This window comes from Hevea brasiliensis, chromosome 9 (genome assembly GCF_030052815.1).
Source record: "Hevea brasiliensis isolate MT/VB/25A 57/8 chromosome 9, ASM3005281v1, whole genome shotgun sequence".
In the NCBI taxonomy this organism is placed as follows: Eukaryota; Viridiplantae; Streptophyta; class Magnoliopsida; order Malpighiales; family Euphorbiaceae; genus Hevea; species Hevea brasiliensis.
The window spans coordinates 95907786-95933704 of NC_079501.1; the positions used below are offsets into that span (position 1 = coordinate 95907786).

Here is a 25919-nt window from a genome sequence, read left to right on the forward strand (position 1 = left end):
TAAGCCTCACGGTTTTGTCCCATAGGTGAAATGGAAAACTTCCCAGGAGGTCACCCATCCTAAGATTTCTCTTAAGCGAGCACGCTTAACCCTGGAGTTCTTCCAACTCTCCAAGCCATTCCACCAAAAGGTGCCTCTAGTGAATAGTTCCCCCATTTTATATATCATTACTTTTTGAACCCAAGACCATCTCCGTGCTTTGCTGATGTGGAATTTGCCTAAGGGACCTTTCTCCCCCCCTTTCGGGACTCAGCGTTCTCGCTGAGGTTTGCCCCACCATCGCCCAAGAGGACACGCGAGCAAGGTCCCTTAGACAAATCCCACATCGACAAAGCACGGAGATGGTCTTGGGTTCAAAAAATAATGATATATAAAATGGGAGTTCTTCCATTTTTGTGGAATGGCCTGGATAGTTGGAAGAACTCCAGGGTTAAGCATTACTTTTTGAACCCAAGACCATCTCCGTGCTTTGTCGATGTGGGATTTGTCTAAGGGACCTTGCTCGCGTGTCCTCTTGGGCGATGGTGGGGCAAACCTCAGCGAGAACGCTGAGTCCCGAAAGGGGGGGAGAAAGGTCCCTTAGGCAAATTCCACATCAGCAAAGCACGGAGATGGTCTTGGGTTCAAAAAGTAATGATATATAAAATGGGGGAACTATTCACTAGAGGCACCTTTTGGTGGAATGGCTTGGAGAGTTGGAAGAACTCCAGGGTTAAGCGTGCTCGCTTAAGAAAAATCTTAGGATGAGTGACCTCCTGGGAAGTTTTCCATTCCACCTATGGGACAAAACCGTGAGGCTTATGGCCAAAGCGGACAATTCTTCTAGTGGTTGGAGCCCAATCGTTACATCAGCTGCCACATCAGTGCCTCTAAATGCCTAATTTTGATCAGCCATAATAAATACTAAACTTTTAAATTAGGCCAAAATTGACAAAAATTAGGCCCGATCGTTGTAGCTGACGTGGAAAATTAGTATTTTTTAATATATTATTGCTAATATGGCATGAACGTTTATGTTGTTGATGACGTGGTGGCTGACGTAGCAAAAATATTATTATTTTATATATTATCGTTGATGTGGCAAAACTCTAATAATTAAAAAAATCCAAATTTTTTTTACTTTTGTCAATTATAGCTAATTCTATAAGTTTATTTCATTTATAGTCAATTAATTAATTTTTATTTAATTTGGTCAAAATTAATATTTTATTACTTAATACAATTGTCACAAATAAATATTTATATTATTTAGTATAAACAAAAAAGTAATATTTCTCTATCTCTCTCCCTTTTTGGGGGGGTATTTATGAAACTTATTTATGAAAATAGATAAATTCTTATTTATTTAAAATTAAAAATACCTCTCCACCAATTTCTCTCTCTCTCTAAAAAATATCCTTATACCTGCACACACACACATATATATATATTTATATCCCCCCCCCCCCCCCCCATAACTCTTTACCCCCCTCTCTCTCTCTTTCGCTCTCTCTAAGAAATATCCTTATACCTACATCTCTCTCTCTCTCTCTCTCTGTGTGTGTGTGTGTGTGTGTGTAACGACCCAAGTTAAGGGCTATTATCGGCTTTAGGAATCAAGTAAATTTAAGGTTGTCAAAATCTATAGTAAGCCCAGAACCCGTAAAACATACACATATTCCTATATCTCCCCATTTTTAGGCATACTTCAAATTATTACACTTTAGTCTTTTCATACATATTTGGACATTCATAACATAAATTTAGTTCAGAATTTGAACCTTAACATAATTTAGTTCAAAATTTGAACCTTAAAATACAAAAACTTTAAAGCATAATTATTTAACATACATAGTCCCAAAAAAAAAAAGGGGTTAACATAACATATATATCATCATACTTAAAAATATTACATAACTCCAATTTTCTTTAATTACCAGTACAGTGCTAACCATTCACATTTTATATGTCCATCTACCCATACATCATATATAAAGGAAAAGGCTAAAGCTACTCCCGATGCTCTATCTTCAAGAACTCTTCTAGTCCTACAATCCTGCATATGGAGATTAGGGGAAAGGGGTAAGCTTACTCAAGCTCAGTGAGTAAATTAATCAATATTAATTATATCATTTAATTCATATATATGCAATGCATCATTCACATGAGTTTTCACAAACAGTTCATGTAGGATAGACATGTCACCAATAACTCCTCAAATCCAATGTGCCTGGCTCATACAGAGGCTCCTCAGGACTTTCGCTTAAAACATGACACGTGTCATGCACCTGGGGCAACTTATAGATCTCCCTTGATAGGGCATCATAAAGATCTCCCTATAAGATTTACTTATGGATCCATAACATAATATAGTCATAAACATTGTGGGGAGGCAGTGGGTTATCCAATATTCATCAATCCACCAACAATAATTATGCAATTTATGCAATATCTTCGTATTATATATATATATATATATATATATATATATATATATATATATATACATCCTAAATAAATATGATAGGATGCATGAGGATGATCATAAATTAAATTCAAAAAGTTTACATTTTATTAAGGTCAGGGTTACTCACTTCTTAAAGCCTATCAACCACCTAACTTAAACGATAGCTATCCTCGGATCCTTAATTTTTCGAGTCTCTCAGGCCCGATCTTATAAAATCAGACCCTAGAGTGTTATACAAGATTCTAAAAATCTTTATATATCACAAACATCTTATTTTAGGCCCTTAGGAACCATGAAACCATATTTTGGAACTTTAGAAAATAAGGAAGAAAAAGTCAGACAGAATCAACGTCAGCTACTGAAGTCCTAAACTTCGGCTGCTAAAGTCTCAGGCTTCGATTGGTCCTTTTGTCCAGTACTGACAACAGTTGCCAAAATCTTGGACTTCGACTGTTCAACCTGGAAATCTTTTAGATTTTTCGAAAAATTGCATGCTTTGACTACTAAACCTTTGATTTTCGGTAGTCAAACCTGGGAATTTTTAGAATTTTCAAGTAAAAAACCTATAGAATCTTTCTCTCAAAAAACCACAAAACTCATCCCAAAGTTCCAAAACATAATCCAATCACATATACACATTTTTAGGGCCTAAAAAAACTTGAAAACATGCTTAATTCCCATATACATTAATAAAAAACTAAAATCCTAGGTTTTCCCTAAACTCAACATATTCATGAATTTCTTCAAATTCATTAAGGGGAACTAGCCATTTAAGGTCCATAATACTTAAATATTAAAAACATGAAATTTCCACATAAATCACAAAGCACTAACCCTAACATGCATAAATTTCTCAAAACTCAACTTAAAAACAACTTTTCATGAAATTAAAGTTATAGAAACCTAATCTCTCATTAACTTTCTTAGATCTACCCATTAAATCAAAAAGAAAAAGAAAGTTACCTCCTTTCTTGGAACTTAAAGGTGAGAGAATCAAAATCCTGAAACTTGAATCTACTCTTCCAAACTTCTAAATGGAAGAATCTGCCTCTAGATCTTGAAAAACCCAAGAAAATCTCTTTAAAAAGCTCCTTGTATGCTCCAACAGTTGAGAGAGAGAAAAGAAGAGAAAACCTAAGTGTTTTGAATAGAAAAATGAGCTTTGATCCCTTTTATACCTTTGATAGTCGAGGGACTTCAGCTACCGAAAGCTTCAGATCCAGTTGTCTGAGTCTATTCTGTCCAAAAGGGAATTAAGCCGAAAAAGGGACTTCGGCTGCTAAAGTTCCTTCTGCTTAAACACACATTTAAAAACTTTTCTTTGATCAAAACCATTTAAAAAATTTTCATTTTCTTAAAAGCATTTTGAATACTTCAAATACACATACATAAATATATTTTCACATCTTACCGCCACTCCCTTATCAGTAAAGTTTTAATTTTCATCAGAATATTCCATCAATGACAGATATTCCGATATCGAAAAATGGCAAATATTACATCTCTTCCCCTTAAGAACATTTGTCCTCGAATGTTAAAACAAACACATAAAAACATAACATAACATACATAACATACCTAAAAAAGGTAGGGGTATTGTCGTATCATGGAGTCACGAGTTTCCCATGTGCACTCTTCCATATTGTGGTGATTCCATAACACCTTAACTATAGGCATCTCTTTGTTTCTTAGCTTCCTTATCTGCGTATCTACGATCTGAATAGGTTGTTCAATATAAGAAAGATCTTTTAAAATTTCCATATCTGGTTCACTTATAACCATACTCAGATTTGACACGAACTTCCTTAACATAGAAACATGGAACACCGGATGGATTCTTTCCATTTTCGATGGCAACGCTAACTTAGAAGATCATTTTTGACCCTTTGTAGTGTTAGTAGTATGCCTTAGAGCATATCATTTTGTATGTATCTTATATATATTTTATTAATAAAAGGTAATTTCACTTTCTGTTTACATAATATATTTATGTGTAATAGAAAAGGTCCATTGATATTTTGTTAGAAATTCTATTCTTAAGTTGTTAAGAATATGAATAACAGTATTTCTATCACAAAGTATCATAAATTGATTCACAATTGAGGATACTTCACAAAGGACATGACTTATCCAGAAAGATTGTAATCATGTTTGTTCCCAAGGTATTTATATGAGATATAAATAAGATGGAGTGGTGAGTCTTATGCTACATAACAAACATAATAGGCATTTATACATGATAAGTAGGTCGAACCAGTGACGCTTATGACAAGCACATAGAGTTTACTCTTGTCAATGCATTGTTATATATCATATCAGTACATATAATCTTTAGACCTGAGATAACACAGTTATCTTGTATATAGGTGGTTTGAGTTTGATATTGCTTTCATACTTGTACTGTGTATGGGTATATGGGCATGTGTTGGCTCCTACTAGTAATATATGGAGATAGATGTTGATCAAGATGGAATCCGTTATCCTAGGTAAATAGGAATAAAATCCTATGTTCATTTAATTGTTCTTAATGTTTCAAGTTCCTGGCCAGGACAGATATATTTAGTCAGAAAGGAGTTTCTAATAAGAAAATCTAATTAACCAAGAACTGAAATTAAAAGAGAACGTAATGTTCAAAGCAAATGGGGTTTGACATTAACCGTGACTCCAGCTCGAATTGGGATTTTGTAACGGAGAGATTCTAGTGCATGGTAACATATGATTAAAGGTTCATTTAAGGTATTCCTTATTACTGATTGGGTGGCCATGGCGTACTATGCTAGATGTCAACCATGGTCTATGAGATGCTTAAAATGATTTAGAAAAATCATTTACGGTAAGAAAGAGTTCTAATGATATTAAGAGTTAATATCATTTCTCATTGCCAATAAGTAATGAGCCTAGTAAGTCACACATCTACATAAGCTAATCACCATTTAAAATGTGATTTAATTGATTAATTAAAGAGTTTAATTAATTAATTAAAGAGGTTTGGTTTGCAATAAGATTGCAAAGTCCCTAGCATAACTTGAAACCAAATCTAGGTTATTGGATGTATAGTATAAATTAAATTTATATTTAATTTCATTAAATATGAATGTAATTATGAGAAATTAATTAATCGAGATTAATTAATTAATTAATTTATACTTGATATAAATTGATTTAAAGAGGAGAAATTATAATTTTGGGTTAAGAACTCAAATTAAAAAGTAAGGGCAAATTGGTCTTTTCACATGGTGACATGTGGCGCCATGAGATGGTGGCATGTGGCACCAAGAGATGGTGACACATAGCACTATATGATCTTGCCATTTGTCTTCCTATGATGGAAGATCACATGTCATGATTTAAATAGAGCTTGACACTTGGCTTCATAAAATTAAATCAAATAATAACAAGATGGGATCTTGTGATGACATGTGGCAATGGAGTAAGTGAGGGTTTGACCTAGGTTTATAAAAAAAAGCTATAAAGAAAAAATCACTCCTCTCTTTTGCTCTCATGTTGGACAGTAACATGGTCTCTTTCTCCTCTTTGACTTCTCAATTGATTCAAGGGAAACACTTTGATTCCCTCTTGAATTAAAATTATTAAAAAGTGTTTTTAACTCCCAATACATTCACACAACCTTCACAAAGCAAAACCCCATCTCAAAATTAGTTGACAAGGCGTGAGAAGCCAATCTAGGGGCTGCCATTGCAAACTTTGGTGTGTGCTTGTGGTGGACAAACTAGAGGGATAATATTTGGGGTCCTAAGAATATCCTAAGAGACTTCAATTGTGCATCAAGAGGTTAGTACCTAAAAATCCCTCTTTTAGTTAGGGTTTAATTGAATTAAATATTAATTCATAATCTTTAATGGCAAATGAAATTTTAATGCATGCTAAAATATGTTTTGGTATGCAATTGGCCATTAGAAATTAATTAGGATCATAAGACACTTAGTATGGTGCATGTAACCTTAGAAATAATTTTTGAAATTCAAGGTTTTAATGCCCTTATTCAAGCTTCCACTCCTTCATGTAGTACTTCATATGGTCCAATATATCTCGGAGCTAGTTTGACTCTCTTTTTAAATCGGATGACACCCTTCCTTGGAGATATCTTTAGAAGCACCATGTCCCCTTCCTGGAAAACCACTTATCTCCTATGGAGATCTATATAGTTCTTCTGTCTACTGGCTATTGTCTTCAACTTTGCCTTATTAAAGGCATGGCTTGATTGGTGACTTCCACCAACTTTGTTCCCGCTAAAGCTACTTCTTCCCAACACACAGGAGACCTATATTTTTTTCTCATAAAGAGCTTCATGCAGTGCCATTCCAATGCTAAAGTAATGGTTGTTGTTGTATGCAAACTCAATTAGAGGAATGTACTTTTTGCACAATCCTCCAAAGTCAAGTAAATACATTCTTAGCATATTCTCTAAAGTCTGTATGGTCCTTTCTGACTGTCTATCTATTTGAGGATGAAAAGCCATGCTGAAGTGTAACCTAGTGCCTAACTCATTTTGATGACAACACCAAAATCTTGATGTGAACTGCAGTCCTCTATCGAAGACTATTATCACTGGAGCTCCATGCAACCTTATTATCTCTACCACATAGACTTGAGCTAACTTATCCGTAGCATAGTTAGCTCTAATAGGAATGAAGTGAGTAGTCTTGGTTAACCTATCCACTATAACCCATATCAAGTCATGTCTATTGGAGGCTACTGGTAACCCAATAACAAAGTCCATAGCCATATTTTCCCATTCCCACTTTAGAATGGGTAGTGGGTTGTGCATTCCCGCTGGCTTTTGATGCTCCAGCTTCATTCTCTGACAGACCTCACAAGCAGCAAAAAATTTTACAATCTCCTTTTTCATGAAAGGCCACTAGTACACCTTCTTTAAATCTTAATACATCTTAGTGGCATTGGGGTGTACACTATACCTAGTATTATGAGCTTCTCTCATAATGTCTCCCTTAAGTTAGATGTCATTTGGTACACATAACTTATTCTCGTATTTTAACACTCCTTTTCCATCGAAACGAAACTCACTAATCTTACCTTTTTGTACCTCTTATGCTATCTTTACCAACTCAAGGTCTTCATGTTATTTCTCTGCTATTTGCCTTAGGTACACTGGAGTTATCTTCATTTAAGCTATCCAGGTACCCTTAACTAATAACTCTAGCTGTAACCCTTCTCTAATCAGCTGGTGTAACTCCTTCAAGATAGGCCACCTTTCCATGAATATATGAGCTAAATTGCCAAATGATTTCTGGCTAAGGGCATCTGTAACAACATTTGCCTTTCCTAGATGGTACTAGATTATATAATCATAATCACTAAGAACTTTTACCTATCTCCTTTGTGTGAGATTCAGCTCTTTCTGTTTGAAAATGTATTAAAGACTTTTATGGTCTGTGAAGATCTCACATTTTGCTCCATAAAAATAATGTCTCCACATCTTTAAGGCAAAGACTATGGCCTTCATCTCTAAGTCATGAGTGAGATAATTAGTTTCATGCTTCTTCAACTGTCTTGAAGTATAAGTTATTACTCTTCCATTCTATATAAGAATACATCCAAACTCACTCCAAAGGCATTGCAATAAACTGTGAAATCTTCATTGCCTGTAGGCAGAGCTAGTACTAATTCTGAAATCAAACACTCCCTAAGCTTCTAAAAGCTCTCCTCACATTCATCACTTCACTCAAACTTCTTATCCTTCTAAGTTAAACTAGTCATTGGAGTAGCTATCTTGGAGAAATCAAGCATAAATCTCTTATAATAGCTTACCAAACCTAGGAAACTCTTGATCTCAGTAACTATAGTCGGCCTCGGCCAATCTGCTACTACTTCAACCTTATGTATGAAAAAGGATATATTATTTAGCCAAACTCACACTTAACAAACTTAGCATACAACTGGTGTTTCCTCAACATTTAAAGAACCATTCTTAGATGTTGTGCATGTTCTTCAGGGCTCTTGGAGTACACTAGTATGTTATTGATAAAGACAATCACAAAGTGATCTAGATAAGGCTTGAACACCCTGTTTATGAGATCCATGAATGCAGCTGGGGTATTGGTTAACCCAAATGGCATCACAAGAAACTCATAATATTTGTATTTGGTCTAAAAGGCAATCTTTGAAATATCTGACTCCTTAATCCTCAACTGGTGATATCCGAACCTCAAATCTATCTTTGAAAAATAACTTGCTCCAGCTAGCTGATCAAACAAGTCATTAATATAGGGCAAATGGTACTTATTCTTCATAGTGACCTTATTCAACTGCCTATAGTCAATGGACAACCTCAAGGATCCATCCTTCTTCTTTACAAATAGTACTGGAGCACCCTAGGGGAGGTACTCAATCGAATGAATCTCTTATACACTAATTCCTATAGTTATTCTTTTTAACTCTTCTAACTCTGCAGGAGCCATCCTGTAAGGAGGAATAAATATGGGTCTAATACTAGACACTAGATCAGTTTTAAAATCTATCTCCCTCTTAGGTGGTAAATCAGGTAATTCTTCTAGAAACACATCTAAAAACTTTTTAACCACAAGAATTGATCCCGGTCCACTTCTGTTCTCCACAAACTTTCTAACATGGGCTAGGAGCCCTCTACATCCTTTTTGGAGCATCTTCCTAGATTACATTGCGGAGATCATCCCCTTCACTAATGATGTTTGATCTCCCTAAAAAACTATCTCTGACCCATCCTGTCCTCTGAACCTTACTACCTTGTTTTTATAGTCTAAGGTGGCATAATTGGCTAAGAGTCAATCCATCCCTAGAATGACATCAAAATCCATTAATTCTAGGACCACTAGGTTAGTTAGAAAGCATTTATCCTCCAACATTATTAGACAGGTGTAACAGATCATCTCTATCACTAAAGGATCACACTTGGGTTCACTAACAAGCAATGGACATTGCTGACTCGAAACTATTAAACCCAATCTTAAAACTACTTTAGGGTTAACAAAAGAATGAGATGCACCAAGATCATTCAAAATATGCACATTGAAACTTTCAATACAAAGATTACCTAATACCACATTGTTAAAAGCATTGGCATCTTATTGTGTCATGATAACGATCCGTGCCTATGCTATCGAACCCCTCCCTTGTGAGCTTGCCATAGAGGAAGAAGAACCTAGCCCTTTACCCTGTCCCCTCCCTAATAAGGGACCCACAGAAATCTATCTCGCTACCAGTTGAGCCATACTACCTGACCCAGTCTGCTACTGTGAAGCCACCCTTTCCATGTTAGGACAATCCCTAGACATGTACCCCTTTTGATCACACTTGTAGCATTGGGAGGTTCCAAACCTATAAACTCCTCAATGAGGCTTCCCACATCTGATACAACCAGAGGCATCCGATCCCAAACTAGATCTGCTTTCCACCCCGTGGCCTAACTTGATTATGTTTCAGAACTTATTCTTTTTTTGCTTCTAGCCAAACTTCCCTCCTTTATTTATCTTAGTTTTGGTTAAGGAAATAGTCTTGGTTAAGTGATTGAACCTCCCTACATGTGTAACCTTAGGAATTGTAGATTGCTCAGCTTTAGTACTTTTCAACTCCAAACTCCCTTTAATAATACCTCCAGCCTCTATCTTTCTTACAGCATCTATTATAAAATGGAAGCTATGGGTTTCTACAGCCAAGATCAATGAGGAGTATCTAAAGTGTAACCTCTGAGTCTACCTCTTTACCTTTTTCTTATCCATATCATACTTCAGCCCCACATACTGTAGAAGATCAATAAATTTATCTTTACACTCGTCAACACTCATATCAATAGTCTGTCTCAACTGTTCAAACTCCACCACTTTTAGGTCTTTAAAGCTTTCTGGGAAAGCCCAATTGGTAAACTCTGCCATAAACTGAGACTAGGTCATATTGTCGACCCTATCATCAACATAGGACATATACCAATCCTTCACCTTCTTTCATTTTAAGGTAGAGCCGACCATCTGAATGGCCTTACTATCACTAGCATCTTATTCATCGACTATCATTTTGACCACCTTAACGTACTCAAAAGGATCATCTCCTTTCTTGTACTTGGGAGCATCTAACTTTAAGTAGTCTATCATCTTTGCCTTACTTTGACCACTTATCCTAGCCTCTTGTGTAGGAACTATAGGAGCTGCAAAGGGTGGCGGTACTTGCTTTCTTGTAACTCCCTCCATAGGATTTTGAGTTTCCATGGTGGTTGAAGAACTTTGTGGATATTGTTGTGGAGGGTACATGGGATATGAGTTGAACGGTGAGACGTAAGGTGGGTAGAGCATGAAAGGAGGATATTAGAGATAGCCCGTAAAACTAGGGTTTCTAAAAATATTACATAACTTCAATTTTCTTTAATTACTAGTACAGTACTAATCATTCACATTTTACATGTCCATCTACCCATACATCATACATAAAAGAAAAGTCTAAAGCTAACCTTGATGCTCTCTCTTCAAAGAACTCTTCTAGTCCTGCAACTCTACATCTGAGGGTTAGGAAAAAAGGGTAATCTTACACAACCTTAGTGAGTAAACTAACCAATATTAATTATATCATTTAATTTATACATATGCAATGCATTATTCATATGGGTTTCCACATCATAAACATTTCACATAGGATGGACGTCACCAGTAACTCCCCAAAACCAATGTGCCTAGCTCATACAGAGACTTCTTAGGACTTTTACTTAAAACATGACATGTGTCATGCACTCAGGGCAACTTATAGATCTCTCCTGATAGGGCATCATAAAGATCTCCGCATGGGATTTACTTATGGATCCATAACATACATAACATAACATAGTCATAAACATGGGAGGATTCAATCCAACATCCGTCAATGCACTAATAATAATTATGCAATTATGCAATATCTTTGTATTTTAGATACATACATCATAAAGAAATATGACATAATGCATGAGGATGATCATAAATTAAATTTAAAAAGTTTACATTTTATTAAGGTCAGGGTTACTCACCTTTCGAAGCCTATCAACCACCTAATCAAACTGTAGCTATCCTCAGATCCTTAACCTTATGAGTCCCTTAAGTCTGATCTTACAAAATCGGACTCTAAGGTGTTATACAAGGTTCTAAAACTCTATACATATCATAAACATCTTATTCTAGGCCCTTAGAAACCATGAAACCATGTTTTGGAATCTTAGAAAAGAAGAGAGAAAAAGTCAGGGAGAAAATACTTCGGCTGCCAAAGTTTTAGGCTTCGGGTGGCCCTTTTGTCCAATGCTGACTACAGCAGCCGAAGTCTTAGACTTTGGCTGCCAAACCTAGAGATTTTTTAGATTTTCTGAGAAACTGTATACTTTGGCTGTGGAACTTGAGAATTTTCAGAATTTCCAAGTCGAAAAACTTTAGAATCCTTCTCCCAAAAAACCTTAAAACTCATCTCAAAGTTCTAAAACATAATCCAATCTCATATACACATCTCTGGGACCTAAAACAACTTGAAAACATGCTTAATACCTACATACATTAATTAAAAACTCAAATTCTAGGTTTTTCCCAAACCTGACATAACATATTCATAGATTTCTTCAAATCCATTAAGGGGAACTAACTATTTAAGGCCTATAACATTTAAACATTACTAAACTAACAACAAAACATGAAATTTCCACATAAATCACAAAACCCTAACCCTAACATGCATATATTTCCCCAAAACTCAACTTTAAAAATAACTTTTTATGAAATTGAAGTTACAGAAACCTAATCCCTCATCAACTTTCTTAGATCTACCCATTAGATCAGGAAGAAAAGAAAGTTACCTCTTTTCTTGGTGCTTGAAGGTGAGAAAATCAAAATTCTGAAATTTGAATCTACTCTTCCAAACTTCTAAATGTAAGAATCTACCTCCAGATCTTGAAAAACCTAAGAAAATCTCTTTAAAGAGCTCCTTTTATGTGCCAACAGTTGAGAAAAAGAAAAGAAGAGAAAACCTAAGTGTTTTGGACAAAAAAATGAGCTTTTGGTCCTTTTTATACCCTTGATAGTCGAGGAACTTTCAGCTACCAGAAGCCTTAGTTCCGGCTATTGGAATCCATTCTGTCCAAAAAGGGAATTAAGCTGAAAAATGGACTTCGGCTACCAAAAAAGGCACTTCGGCTCCCGAGAGTCCATCCTTCAGCTGTCGAAGTTCCTTCTGCCTAAACACATACTTAAAAACTTTTCTTCAATCAAAACCATTTAAAACATTTTCATTTTCTTAAAAGCATTTTGAATACTTCAAACACGCATATATAAAACACACTTTCACATATTACTGCCACTCCCTTGTCAGTGAAGTTTTAATTTTCACTAAAATATTTCGTCAATGACAGATATTCCAACATCGAAAAATAGTAGGTATTACACACTCTCTCTCTCTCCTCTCACCCACAGTCATCCAATAATATATAGACATTCAACCATATGTTTATTATTATTATTATTATTATTATTATTATTATTATTATTATTATTATTATTATTATTATTATTGACATTTGTTACATGAATTTTTAATTTTTAAATAAATAAAAAAATGAGGGGAGAGAGGGGAAAATTACTTTTTTGTTATACTAAGTAATATAAATTTTCATTTTTTACAATTTTATTAGTTAATAAAATATTAATTTTTGCTCAAATTAGATCAAAATTAGTCAATTGGCTATAATTGAAATAAACTTATAGAATTAGCTATAATTGATAAAAGTTAAAAAGTTTTAAATTTTTTAATTATTAAAATTATATCACGTATGTCAACGATAATATATAAAATAATAATATTTTTACTATGTCAGCCGCCATGTCATAAAGAACATAAAAGTTTGTGCCACATCATCTGCCACATCAACAACAACGTATTAAAAAACAATATTTTTCCACAACAGTCACCACATCAGCACCCCAAATCCCCAATTTTAATCGAGCCTTTCAAATTAGGCTAAAATTGACAAAAAAAAATTTTAACTATAATTGTAAAAACATGTAAAGTTTTTTATTTTTATTTTTATTTTTAATTTTTATTTTTAAAAATATCTTTTTTTCTTTTTTAATTCGATGTGGTTAATTCTGTCATGGTTGTTGTGATCCTTTCTTTGATATCACTCACATTCTTTTTATCCCTAGAAATAATAATTACTTTTTTTTTTCATGTTCACTTCAGGCAATTGATTTATTGTTCCTCTTCTTCCTTAACAGGAAAAACTATTATTTAATTTTTATATTTTAATAAAATTAATTATTTAATTTTTATATTTTAAAAAATATACTATTTAATATTTATATTTTACTTTCATTAAATTATTTAGTCAAATTTTCTTTAGTCAAAAGATTTTAATGTTAGTCAAACTACTATTAATTAATTAGTCTCAGCAATAATTTAGTTCATTAACTTTTCAGTTCTTCATATTATTTTTTTATATCCAATTTGCCATGAAACCCTCCCCTTTATTTATTTCTTTCTTACCTCCCTTATTTCTCTCTTCCTATATCCGCTTTTTTCATATTTTGATAGAAATTAGTATAAGTTGTATGCATAAAAAGATTAATCAATTCCCATAAATTTCCAAGCAATCAATGTGATAATTTTTGAAAATTGTTTTTAACTAGAGAAATACGAAAATGATAACTAGAAAATTAAATGAAAATATTTAAAATAATTTTAAAAAAAATATATAAATTCAGATTTAATCTCTACACGGTAAAATTTTCATTTATCTTATTGTATTTGGTAAAAATTTATTAATAAAGAAAATGAGAGGAAATTTTTTTATTTTGTTTGGATAAAAAGGGTGGAAAATAAAATATGAAAATAAATAAAAAGAAAGAATGGTAAATTTAGATTATTATTAAATTAACTAGATTAATTAATCAGTGTCAATTCTTGAGGGTCTGATTGGATTGAGAAAAGAGTAAGTAACGAAAAGATTACTAATCCTTTTCGTTGAAATCTGAAAAAAGTTTTATAAAAATCTTTTCTAAAGGTCAGGAGAGGAAAAGGTAACGAGGATTACAATAATAAAAAAAAATTTCACGTTTGGAAAGATAAAGAGAAGAAATGTATATATATATATATATATTTTTTATGTTTGGGAAGATATGAAGAAAGGATACACTTAAGAGGTATAAATAAAAATAGTCATAGCTCTTACATCTCCTCACATCTCCTTATACCTTAATTTGGAGTGTAAAACAAATTAAGTTTTTATGGGTAAGTAAGTAGGGGTGAGCACTACTCGATTTGAATTGAATAAACCAAATCAAGTCACCATAATCCAGTAATTCGGTTCAGTTTAGTTTTGAATTTTAAGAATTTTATTTATTTTGGTTCGATTCAGTTTTGGAGAGAAAAAACTAATTAAACCGAACCTAATTGAATTACTTTATTAATTTTTAAATTGCTTTATTTTTATAGAGAATTTATGAATTATATGTATTTTTTATATATAAATTGTTTAATTTTATTGATCAATGACTATTACATTCAAATCAAGATCAAAATCAAATCAAATAACTTGAAAGTTAAGTTTATATAAAAAATCCATTAAAACCCAAAAATTGATATGTTTGAACTAAACCAAATCAAATTAAAGTGGTTCGGTTTGATTTGATTTAAAATATGTTAATTCAATTAACTCGGTTTTAACAATTCAATTTCGATTTGGTTTGAACTGAATGCCTAGCTTTATAAGTGAGGATGATGCTTACCCTTATTTACTTTTACGCTTCATTAATTCACCCTTTTTATAATATGATACAAAACTCACTTACCACTCCAAATAAATTGAAAAAAGAATGAAAGGGCCATCCATCTCATAAAATAGACTTACTTCTATTTTCATATAGATTGAAAAAATAATTAATATAGTTAAAATAATAAATTTTATTTAGTCTTTTTCTATTAAATCCACCATTTATATTGCTTCCTTAAAAATTAAGTAACTTATGTTTTTAATTTATTTATAGATTTTATTTTCTCAATGCACAATAAATAGGGTACATTAATAAATTAATTATTATTTTAAAAAATAAAATACCCTATAATTTTAGATAAATAAAAAAAAGCTAGGTCTGGGACGAATTAAGTTAAATATTATAGTAAGGGATTTCACTATTCTCCTTCGTCCTCCCAATTCACTCTAGCAGCATGTGATAGCAGGGATAACAATGATAGTTAAAATCAACTTATCAGAATCCAAACTCATAACAAACTCGATTATTATTATCTAAAAAAATTTGAATACTTTTAGTTTTATATATTTTAATTAATAATTTAAAAAAATATTTTTATTAATAATTTATATTTTAAAAATTTAATAATTACATAAAACATTTAAATTTCATTTTATATTAAATAAAAAATATAAAAATTTATAAATATTATTATAAAAATATATATATTATATTTAATTAAATATTAATATAAATAAATTTAAATAATGAATATTCAAAATATAAAATTTAAACTCAAAATGAATCATAAATTTTATTATATATTATTTAAATTTATTATATTAAGATTCAATTAAATTGAGTATTTATAAATATTTAATAGTAAAAAAAAAAAATAATTGAGAAAATAAGAAAAACAAAGTAAACCTGTCGTTGAAAAAATAAATATGAATTTATTAAAAGTAAATAAAGAATAATTATAATTTTTAATATTATATTTTTAAATAAATAAAATTTAAATATTTATTAATTATTAAAATTTTAAAATATAAATTATCTATAAAAATATTTTTTATATAAATTATTAATTAATTTAAAATATATAAAACTAAATCGAATTTAAATAGTATTTAAAAAATAATAATCTAATTTAAAAATTTTAATATAAATTTTGTTTTCCCTCCCTTCTCAGCTCACCCGACCTCTCTAGGGTTTTCAAAGCAGTGGCCTTGAGAGGAAATGGAGGAATTAGCTCCTTTAGTATGTAATATAGGGATTTTGGATACGCTAAGCGACGACTTGATCAATGAAATTCTCGAGGACTACGCCGGATTCTGTGCCGCAACTACAGCTCTTCTTAACGGCGCTGGTGATATCTCCGTGACGCCGGAGTTCGTGTCTCATGTGCACTCGCTCTGCAAGCATGGCCTTGGCTCTCTCGTTAACGATTACTTTCTCAAGTCGTTGGAGGTATTCGTTATTTATTGATAATTGTTAGTTTGGGTACTTGTGAGTCATGCAAGTGTTTTCTTGGATCAATTTGAAGAATGGGTTTGTGTGGCTCTTGAATTTTTGTGATCATTCAAACTTTATTTTTATTGATCAAAATTTTAATCTCAGGATTTTAAATGCTTTTATGCATTCAGGAGAGCAATCATATGCTGTTTTTGTAACAGGAAACATTTGAGAAGAATGGCAGTTCAAAATTTTGGCAGCATTTTGATGCTTATAGCAATATAGCAACTCTGGGGAAGCATGAAACTCCTGTATGTAAGCGTGTCTGTTTTGCCAGGTTGATTTTGTTCTGCTAGTACACTGATGTCTCAAAATGGTTAAATATGCAGATATTTTACCATGAGCTGCAGCAACTTTTGTGCAGAGCTCTTGAAGAGATATCCTCCGAAAAACAGTATCAGGGGAAGTGCCTGTTAGTCTTAGTTCATGCCTTGCAGTCTTACAAGGAGTGCTCATCTGAGGAAAAACATAATTCAAATGCTCAAAAATCATATCTATTTTCAAGGTATCAGTTAATGGTGTCTTCAGTTCTTATGGCCAGCATTCCTCGACATTTTCCCGGTATGCTTATCTGTTTTAGTTTATTGTCTACATTTTAAATTAATTTGTTTTCTCTCTTTAGTTTGGCACCGCTTTTATATGGATATTCAAGCTAATTGTTTCTTGCTATTAGAATTTTCTTGTCTAAGAATATATTTGATACTAAGTTTAATTGCTGTCCTTCTTTCCATGCCTTACAATGTTCTTAGAAATACTACACTGGTATTTTAAGGGAAGGCTCGAGGAGCTGAGTGCTATCATGGAGGGAGAGTTTAATGGTGATGGTGATACTCCAGATAAAGATGACATGGATTTAGATGAAAAAAGCAAACTGTCTTGTAGAAATGGTGAAATGGAAATTGATGAATGCTTTCTTGAAGGTAGATTCACAGAGAACAACAAGCTGGTGAAGAACATTGGGAAAATCGTTCGAGACCTCAGAAATCTTGGATTTACTTCTATGACTGAAGATGCCTATGCTTCTGCCATCTTTTTACTTTTGAAGGTGATTGTTTTATTAATTGTGCAATCAATGTTCAGTCTTGTCTGTGTCACATGATTGTATACTATTTATATAGTTGATTGATTATATAGAACTATTTAGATGAATTTTACTTTTTTAAATCTAATATTGAAATAATTAGACCATTATAAATATAAAAATATATGCTTTGTTTCATGTTTTCGCAGCCTTTCATGTCTTACTGTCACATTTCTCATTGTCATCTATGCTACTCAGGTTTGTGTTTAATGCTATTGTGCCTTTGCAACTTTTAGATTGTACATGCACACACACACACACACACACACACTTGTAAGTGTGGATGGTTGTAACTCATTTTAGGCTGTTGTATATCAATTGTCTTCTTAAATATATGGTGCATCACCTTTAGTTGTAACACATTATATTTTCTGTTTTGATGGCAGGCTAAAGTGCATGATCTGGCTGGTGATGATTACAGGGCTTCTGTGCTGGAGTCCATTAAAGGATGGATACAGGTACCCTTCTTTACTTGTTTATCATTTCTATTTCTTTCAGCCTGTAGAATGAATGGATAATAGATGCCTTTACTTATTCGTGGTTTATCTTCAGTGATTTCATCCGCATATTGCGTTAAATTGGCAGACAATGGCTGCCCTTTACACTAATGACTTTACTATATTTGTACCCATTTAAGATTTAAACCATGATTGCTGGGGCATTGAGCCCAGAGAATGTCATGTACAAGAGTCTAATATTTTGTTATTATACCAACAAGAATATGATATCATTGATTGAACATTTTTAGCATGATGCTATAAAGTTTGAACTGTATTATTCTATTATTATTCTTGTATCAATATTATTAACGAAGAAGACGGAGGACCTATTGTAAATTCCCATTGTCCTTGTGTTTATGTGCAAAATTGAATGCTTTCTATATAAGCATTCAATATCATGCAATCTCATGAAGTGCCTTCGTGTCATTGTTGGCACTTCTTCAAATTGTTTAGTTCTCTAGATGTTATGTTCTCTCTATACTGTTTGGTCTATGTTCCTGTGTTACTCATGGATGATTCCTTGGAGATATATTCTACAGGCTGTGCCTCTCCAGTTCTTGCATGCACTTCTTGCTTATCTTGGCGATTCTGTTAGCTGTGATAGCCCTTCCCCCGGTATCAAATCACCTTTGGCTTGTCATCCATCACCTTGTAACACTCCTTCTGAAGGGCTTATTAGATGGCAGTTGCGGCTAGAGTATTTTGCCTATGAAACATTGCAAGATCTGAGAATAGCCAAACTATTTGAGATAATAGTGGACTATCCTGACAGGTAATTCATTTTAAGTAATTGCATGTTAATCCCTTTTTTAACATTTCCACACTGTTTGTTTCAAATGAACTAGAGATGTGAAATTCATTTGGAATTGGAATGAGAATTCATTTGAAAATGAATTAAAATTTTTTGGTATAATACGACTTAAAATGCACAACTCAATCCATATAATTCATATTTAGTATAATTTTGTAATTGGAGTTCATTTATCCTTATAACAAAATATCCTCCATAAAGCTTATTCTTATTATATAATTTAGAATTTTGTTGGTCTTATTTTTAAAATATTTTTAATATAACAATTTTTTTATAAGGAATAAGTTTATTTTAGTTATGCACAAATTATATTTAATATTTAATTTCAAAATATTTATTTTAAATGTTGTGTGTGAGTCTGTGAGAGAAAGGTAGAAGAGAGAATGTGAAAAAGGAGAGAGAGAGAGAGAGAGAGAGAGAGAGAGAGGGGGGTAGGAGAGATAATTTGTGTGAGGAAGACATGGGCATTTTAGTCGAAAAATTAATATTGTCATAATTTCGTGGAATTCATTTCAAATTCCAACTCTTTTGATAGAATTTGATTTTAGTTAAAGCCAATTCCATAGAATTGAATTTTTGGAATTTAAATCTATATTTTTTTTTTCAAATAAAAAATACAAAATATGAAATTCAATTGAGTTTCACAACGTTTTGTGGAATTCATTTGAACTAGTTTTAAATTTGAATTGTAGGAGGAAGCAGTGGCAATTTAGTTATTGAGTGTTCTGCCTTCAATTTTGCCAGAGAAGTAAGGGAGGATGACTTTAAGATTTCTACATAACTAACACATGTTGATGGGTTTTATTGTCTGCATTGTCTCTTAGGGAATCTAAAATGTTGTAATTGTGTCGCTTTGATGCTTCTTATGTGCATGCAAATGCAAGTGCATGATAGTTTTTGAACTTTTCACAAGTAACATGTGAATTAAATTTATAAACAAAGAGATCTAGTTAAGCATGTTTGTTTTAGAGGCATGACCTACTTCTCTTTTTATCTTATTGTGCACAGAGATTGGCAGACTCTATTAGTATAAGAGTGAACATTCACATCTCAGATTCTTTTCTGTTTATTAAAATTCGAAGCATTTATGGATGAAGGTTAATCTTGAATTTGTGGAATGATTTTTATGTATTTTAAATTGGAAAATAGATACTGCATACTGCAGAAATGCATTATCAGTTTTAAATTAGAAAATAGATACTGCATACTGCACAAACGCATTTTCAGTATATCTTAAAAGGCAATGTATATATTGTATGGATTTTGCAATTTGCTTCTAAAACCAGAAGTTTTTTTGTTTATATGCAACAAATCATTCATCCTCTTTTATGGAATGTAATGAGTTCCATTCATAACTGGAATTTTCTGATATTAATTTAAGATACTCTAAAGGAAGTTCCTTGATATGCCCTAATTATTTTACTAATGCTGCAGCTCCCCTGCGATTGAGGACTTGAAACAGTGCCTTGAATATACTGGACAACATTCTAAGTTGGTTGAGTCATTCATTTCTTCACTGAGATATCGCTTACTCACTGCGGGTGCCTCAACCAATGACATACTGCATCAGTATGTTTCAACTATTAAAGCACTGCGTACTATTGATCCTGCTGGTGTCTTTCTTGAAGCAGTTGGTGAGCCAATAAGAGATTATTTAAGGGGTAGGAAAGACACCATAAAGTGCATTGTAACCATGCTAACTGATGGGACTGGGGGGAACCCAAATGGATCTGGAATTACTGGGGATAGCCTTCTTGAGGAATTAAATAGAGATGAGGAAAGTCAAGAAAATGCTGTTGCTGATGATGACTTCCACACTGATGACAAGCAAGCATGGATCAACGCTTTACGGTATGTGTAAGTTGTAATTCATGTATTTAATTTATGGCTCAAGTTTGTTAACGCTCAGTACGTCCTTCACCTTATTAATAAGAAGAGCTGACATTTTGCTTTTTGCCCTTTCAGCTGGGAGCCTGATCCCATAGAGGCTGATCCATCAAAGGGCAGTAGGACTCAAAGGAAGGTTGACATACTGGGGATGATTGTTGGCATAATTGGTTCGAAAGACCAACTTGTTAATGAATATCGTGTGATGCTTGCTGAAAAGCTTCTCAACAAATCTGATTATGACATTGACTCAGAGATAAGAACTTTGGAACTTCTCAAGGCATGTGACCTAGTGCTGTTTTGGTCTGTGAGGAAGTCTTCATTTCATGTTTGTTCAAATAGTCCACCTGTAACCTGTATTCTTTCTCCTTGTCATTTTCCAGATACATTTTGGAGACAGCAGTATGCAGAGGTGTGAAATTATGCTTAATGATTTGATTGATTCCAAGAGAACAAACCATAATATCAAAGCAACAATACAGTCAACTCAAACAGGTAATTGATGAATGTTTAAAAAATTTTAGCGCTGTTAAAGCTCTTTAACAGATTACACTTTGATTTTGTGTTCACAAGCTTTTTCTCTTGTTGAATGGTTTCTTAGGACAAGAGCAGCAAGAAACAGGAGTATATCTGGATGTTCTTGATGCCACCATTATATCCTCAAATTTTTGGCCTCCAATCCAGGTACTAGGGAAAACTTTGCTTTTAATGCTATGATGTTTTTTTATTGGTAACCTTGGATCAGATCATCAGAAGGCTTGTTACCATGTCCTCCATCATTGGGGCAAGGCTTTGTGATTGATAACGTTGTACGTTGTGGTTTCAACTTTGAACTCAATTATCAGTGTAAACAACAAATATATATATATATATATATATATATATATATATATATATATATATAAAGGATTTTGTTGCTTTTAGATTTTGGCAGCAGCTTCATGTAATACAATATTCCTTAACAACCTGTACTGCATAATTTTCTGCAAGCATGCTGAATTGTTTTTTCATTTTTTCAATTGCTACTGATATTCTCTTCTGGTTTTTAAGTTCAATATGTGTTTGAAATTTCCCTTTTAGTCCCATGTTACTTCTATGAGGACACTGAAACAGTAACTTGGTGCATATAAAGTACTGAGCATAAAATGTCAAGAGGATCATGAATCATAGTTTTGGTTTTTGTCCTGTAATTGCACTGTCAAGACCATTCTTTTCATGAAAGCATCAATTTACAAAGGCATCTTTGTATTACTTGATCTCAGGACGAAGCACTTAATGTACCTGAGCCTGTTGAAAAACTGCTCACTGATTATGCCAATAGGTTTCACGAAATCAAGACTCCTCGTAAGTTACTTTGGAAGAAAAATCTTGGCACTGTGAAGGTTAGATGCCCCAAAATCGTCTTTTAGTTTTTCCTTTCTATTTTGCACTGCTCAAAATATATCATGGATGATTTGTTTTAGCTGGAGTTGCAATTTGAAGATAGAGCAATGCCGTTTACAGTATCACCTGTACATGCTGCAATTATCATGCAATTTCAAGATCACACGAGGTAGGCTTAAGAATCATTGCAACACATGGTATGCTATCCATTCATTGTTTAACAGTGTTTTATTTTCTTCTTCAGTTGGACCGCAAGTAAGCTTGCATCTGCTATTGGGGTACCAGTGGATGTACTCAATCGAAGGATAAATTTTTGGATAAGTAAGGTGGGTTTGAAAAATTCCTCTATATGTTGGTTTTTGATTATCTTTCTTACATTTGCATTTTTAAGATTGATAGAAACCCTAGGCAGATAGTTTAACAAACTTGAAATCCATTACTGGCTGAGCAAAGTGTTTGCCACTTTTACAGGTGGGCAAGATATTGGTTTTGCCTTTTTTTTTTTTTTTTTTCCCTATATCTATAATTTCCTGTCTCATTGAAGTTAACTTGTCTTTTTCTTGGCAAGTTTTGAGTAAAAGTGTCCCTCATGGTTAAGCGTGTTCTATTATGTGTACTGATAGATGTGAAAATTCCAAGGACTAAATCTAAGGAGGTAAATGATTCTTTGCACCTCTTTTTTGTATCTAGGGAATTCTTGCCGAATCAATTGGGGCAGATGCTAATGATCATGTATTTACCCTTTTGGAAGGCATGGTTGATGCTAGTAAGAATGGTGGTAACAGTGGGAGTTGTGAGGAACTGCTAGTTGGTGATGAGGAGGGAGAGAGATCTGTAGCCTCTGTTGAGGACCAAATTCGCAAGGAAATGACTGTGTATGAGGTATGTGATACGATGTAAATTTTCTGGGTAATCATTGTTATTTATGAATGCATATTTAGAGTATTGTTTTAAACTGTTGTGAGAATATTTATTAATTTGTTCTTGTTACAATTCATCCTTCGAAGATTGTTTTCAAAATTAGCTTCTTTCATCTGCTGGGGGTTGATTGATTCTGATTTTTCTAATCTGACTAAGATTATATGGCTACATTCCCTGTCATCAAAGCCACTGTTAGAATTGGAAAGTTCTAACAGTTTGCCTCATTGATAGTTGTATTTAGGAGGGGATTTAATTTGATTTAGTTGCTCCAATCCTCGCAGTTTGTTGCAGTAACAATACGTTCTTAGTTAAAACATTAGTTCTAGACAGTATGAAGAAGTATGTCAGGTTGTTCTATTTGAGGTGTAAAATGGGTTTGGGATGGCTATGGAGCAACTGCTGGGTAACTCATTGGTCAAGTAAGAAATATCGGAAAAAAGAAAATCTGGATTTTGTTGTGCATGTGGAGTTTGACAATTTTTTAAGTCTCGCATGTTCTCTCTTTTCTAAAGGGCATTTGGCTTCTTGTAGAAATTTATAATGGGGATGCTCACTAATTTCGGCAGCATGGCATTGGATCGCATCCACAACACTCTCAAGGTGAGAATGGTTTTAACAAGTAACAAGTAGTACTGTTTTCTTAGTCAACTCATAAAAAAAAAAAAATGTTCCAGATGTTTTGTGTAGCTGATCCTCCTTATGACAAGTCACTGCAGCAGCTGCAAAGCTTTTTATCAGGTTTAGTTTCTGAAGAGAAGTTAGAATTGAGAGATGGAATGTACTTCTTGAAGAAGTAACGATCCGATATGATCATAATTCGTCATACTTCATAACCAGTGCAAGTGAGTTTTGTTTTATAACTGTATCATAGACCATGCACCATAACTATCACAATATCATCATCATCTATCTAGTGTGGTTTCACTGCCTTGTTAGTGTTTCTCCTTAATTGGAAGATATTGCTTTCTAGTGGGAGTTTTTGGTAACGAGCAACCTAGGTTTTGGCCTGGTAAATATAGCTGGATGATGATGGAGATATCTGTAGGAGAGTTTTGATGTGATCATCAGCAACACTAACTAGCCTTCTGACTAATATTCTCTTCCTGCGGTGCTAAGTGCTTCTGTTGTGCAAAGTGGAGCAAATTATGAGATCTTTTCATGGATTGCAAAGGTGAGTGTCCTTCCTAAGAATGCTTTCCCATATTCTCATCACAAGATGGTACTCTCTGCAGATCATATAGACGTGGATCTATTGGTCATATGTAAATTAGATTTCTTCCTTTAGTTTTCTCACATATCTATGTGTTGTGATGTGTTGATGTTGTATGTGTGTTGTTGTTGTGATGTGATTGTGTGTTTTGTGTGAAAAAAAAAAAATTAAAATGTAAATCATCATAATTGCATTTATATTTGTTATATTTTCTCTTTTTTTTTTTTTTTTTTTTTTTTTTTTTTTTTTTTTTTTTTTAAAAATTAAAAAAAAATATAAAAATAAATAAATAAAAAAAATATATATATTTATAAGTTAAAATATTTATATTATTATTATATAAAAAAAAAAAAAAGTGTCATTTTGTATAAATTAGCTATTGAAGACATTTAAAAAGATATTAGTATTATACTAAGGCTCTTTTTTATTTTTTTTTTTTAAATAATCCAAAAATAAAATATTATATATACTACTCAAATTCATCCTATTATTTTTGATTGATTGGATACTAAAAAAACAAATTCATTTTAGCCAGCTAGGTATATATATATATATATATATATATATATATGTATATATATATATGGAAGAATACCATATAGCTTCATAATTTGATAATATGGATATGTGAATCAATTTTGAAAACTTGATTAATTCCCTAAATGTAGGTAAAAGGGCTTGGTTGCTACTTGCTATTGTGATCAAGAGATTTATTTTTCTTGGATAAATTAGAATATAACCCTCCAAATTTGGTAAAATATTAATTTATTTTTAATTTAAATATCAATAATCTAAATGATGCAGCTATAGACTTGTAAAATAATAAAAAGAGCATAGTTAAATTGATTTATGTTTAAGGCAGTATTTAATTCAAAGAGTTTCATAGTTTTTGAGGATGTAGAAGATGAGTAAAAAGATTGATGTAACTAGCTATGATGGAACTCCATTCTTATTTAGGAGGAATCTTATTAAAGGTAAGATTGAGAATCTCCTAAAAATGGAATTGTCATTTTTTATCGAGATTTTTTCATATTATTGGTAAATCTTATTTGGTCACGTCAACGATATTTATGACCAAATCATATGCTATGGTTTAACCTAAAAACTCAAATTATTAGACCAAATATCTAAATATTTTGTGAGTTATATTGGTGTTTCTCTTAATAAATGCTAATATTTTTCTTACTCAAAGTGAGTAAATAATAATAAAATTAGAATAAATTAGAAATTTCTCTTAAAATTTATTAAAAATTACATGTTATTCCTTTTATTTTAAATTTAAAATAATTATTATTTATTCTTTCAATAAAATAATCATTCCATTTAAATTAGAAATTGAGATTACTTTTGATCATTTAATCCCTCCCTTATGGAAATGTGTTTATTTTGAGTGGATGAACTATTATGTTAACGAATTTAAGTTATTTTAAGATAAAAATAGAGAAACTAATCTATCATTTT

The 25919-nt window shown here is 32.5% G+C and overlaps 1 protein-coding gene across 3 annotated transcripts; it reads left to right on the top strand.

Annotated features, from left to right (window-relative positions):
• Positions 1-16331: 16331 nt before the first annotated feature.
• On the top strand, positions 16332-24510 carry LOC110651120 (anaphase-promoting complex subunit 2). Of its 3 annotated transcripts, none has more exons than XM_021806332.2 (17): positions 16332-16620; positions 16827-16916; positions 16995-17226; positions 17415-17710; positions 18133-18204; positions 18786-19018; positions 20492-20908; positions 21023-21224; positions 21328-21439; positions 21546-21628; positions 22207-22326; positions 22408-22496; positions 22572-22653; positions 23018-23209; positions 23780-23848; positions 23923-24090; positions 24185-24510. In XM_021806332.2, the coding sequence occupies exons 1-16, from the start codon at positions 16390-16392 to the stop codon at positions 24043-24045; spliced, it is 2643 nt and encodes an 880-aa protein (XP_021662024.2). In that variant the 5' UTR covers positions 16332-16389; the 3' UTR covers positions 24046-24090; positions 24185-24510. The 3 variants fall into 3 exon arrangements, with proteins under 3 accessions (XP_021662024.2, XP_021662025.2, XP_021662023.2); XM_021806333.2 differs by having other exon boundaries at positions 24219-24510; XM_021806331.2 differs by lacking the exon at positions 24185-24510 and having other exon boundaries at positions 23923-24108.
• The last annotated feature ends 1409 nt before the right edge of the window (positions 24511-25919 follow it).

Coding starts and splice junctions, on each gene's coding strand:
- LOC110651120 (XM_021806332.2), top strand. CDS start 16,390: ATGGAGGAATTAGCTCCTTTAGTATGTAATATAGGGATTTTGGATACG. Junction 21,225..21,327: donor GAACTTTGGAACTTCTCAAG/GCATGTGACCTA, acceptor GTCATTTTCCAG/ATACATTTTGGAGACAGCAG. Junction 23,210..23,779: donor AGGAAATGACTGTGTATGAG/GTATGTGATACG, acceptor GGCTTCTTGTAG/AAATTTATAATGGGGATGCT.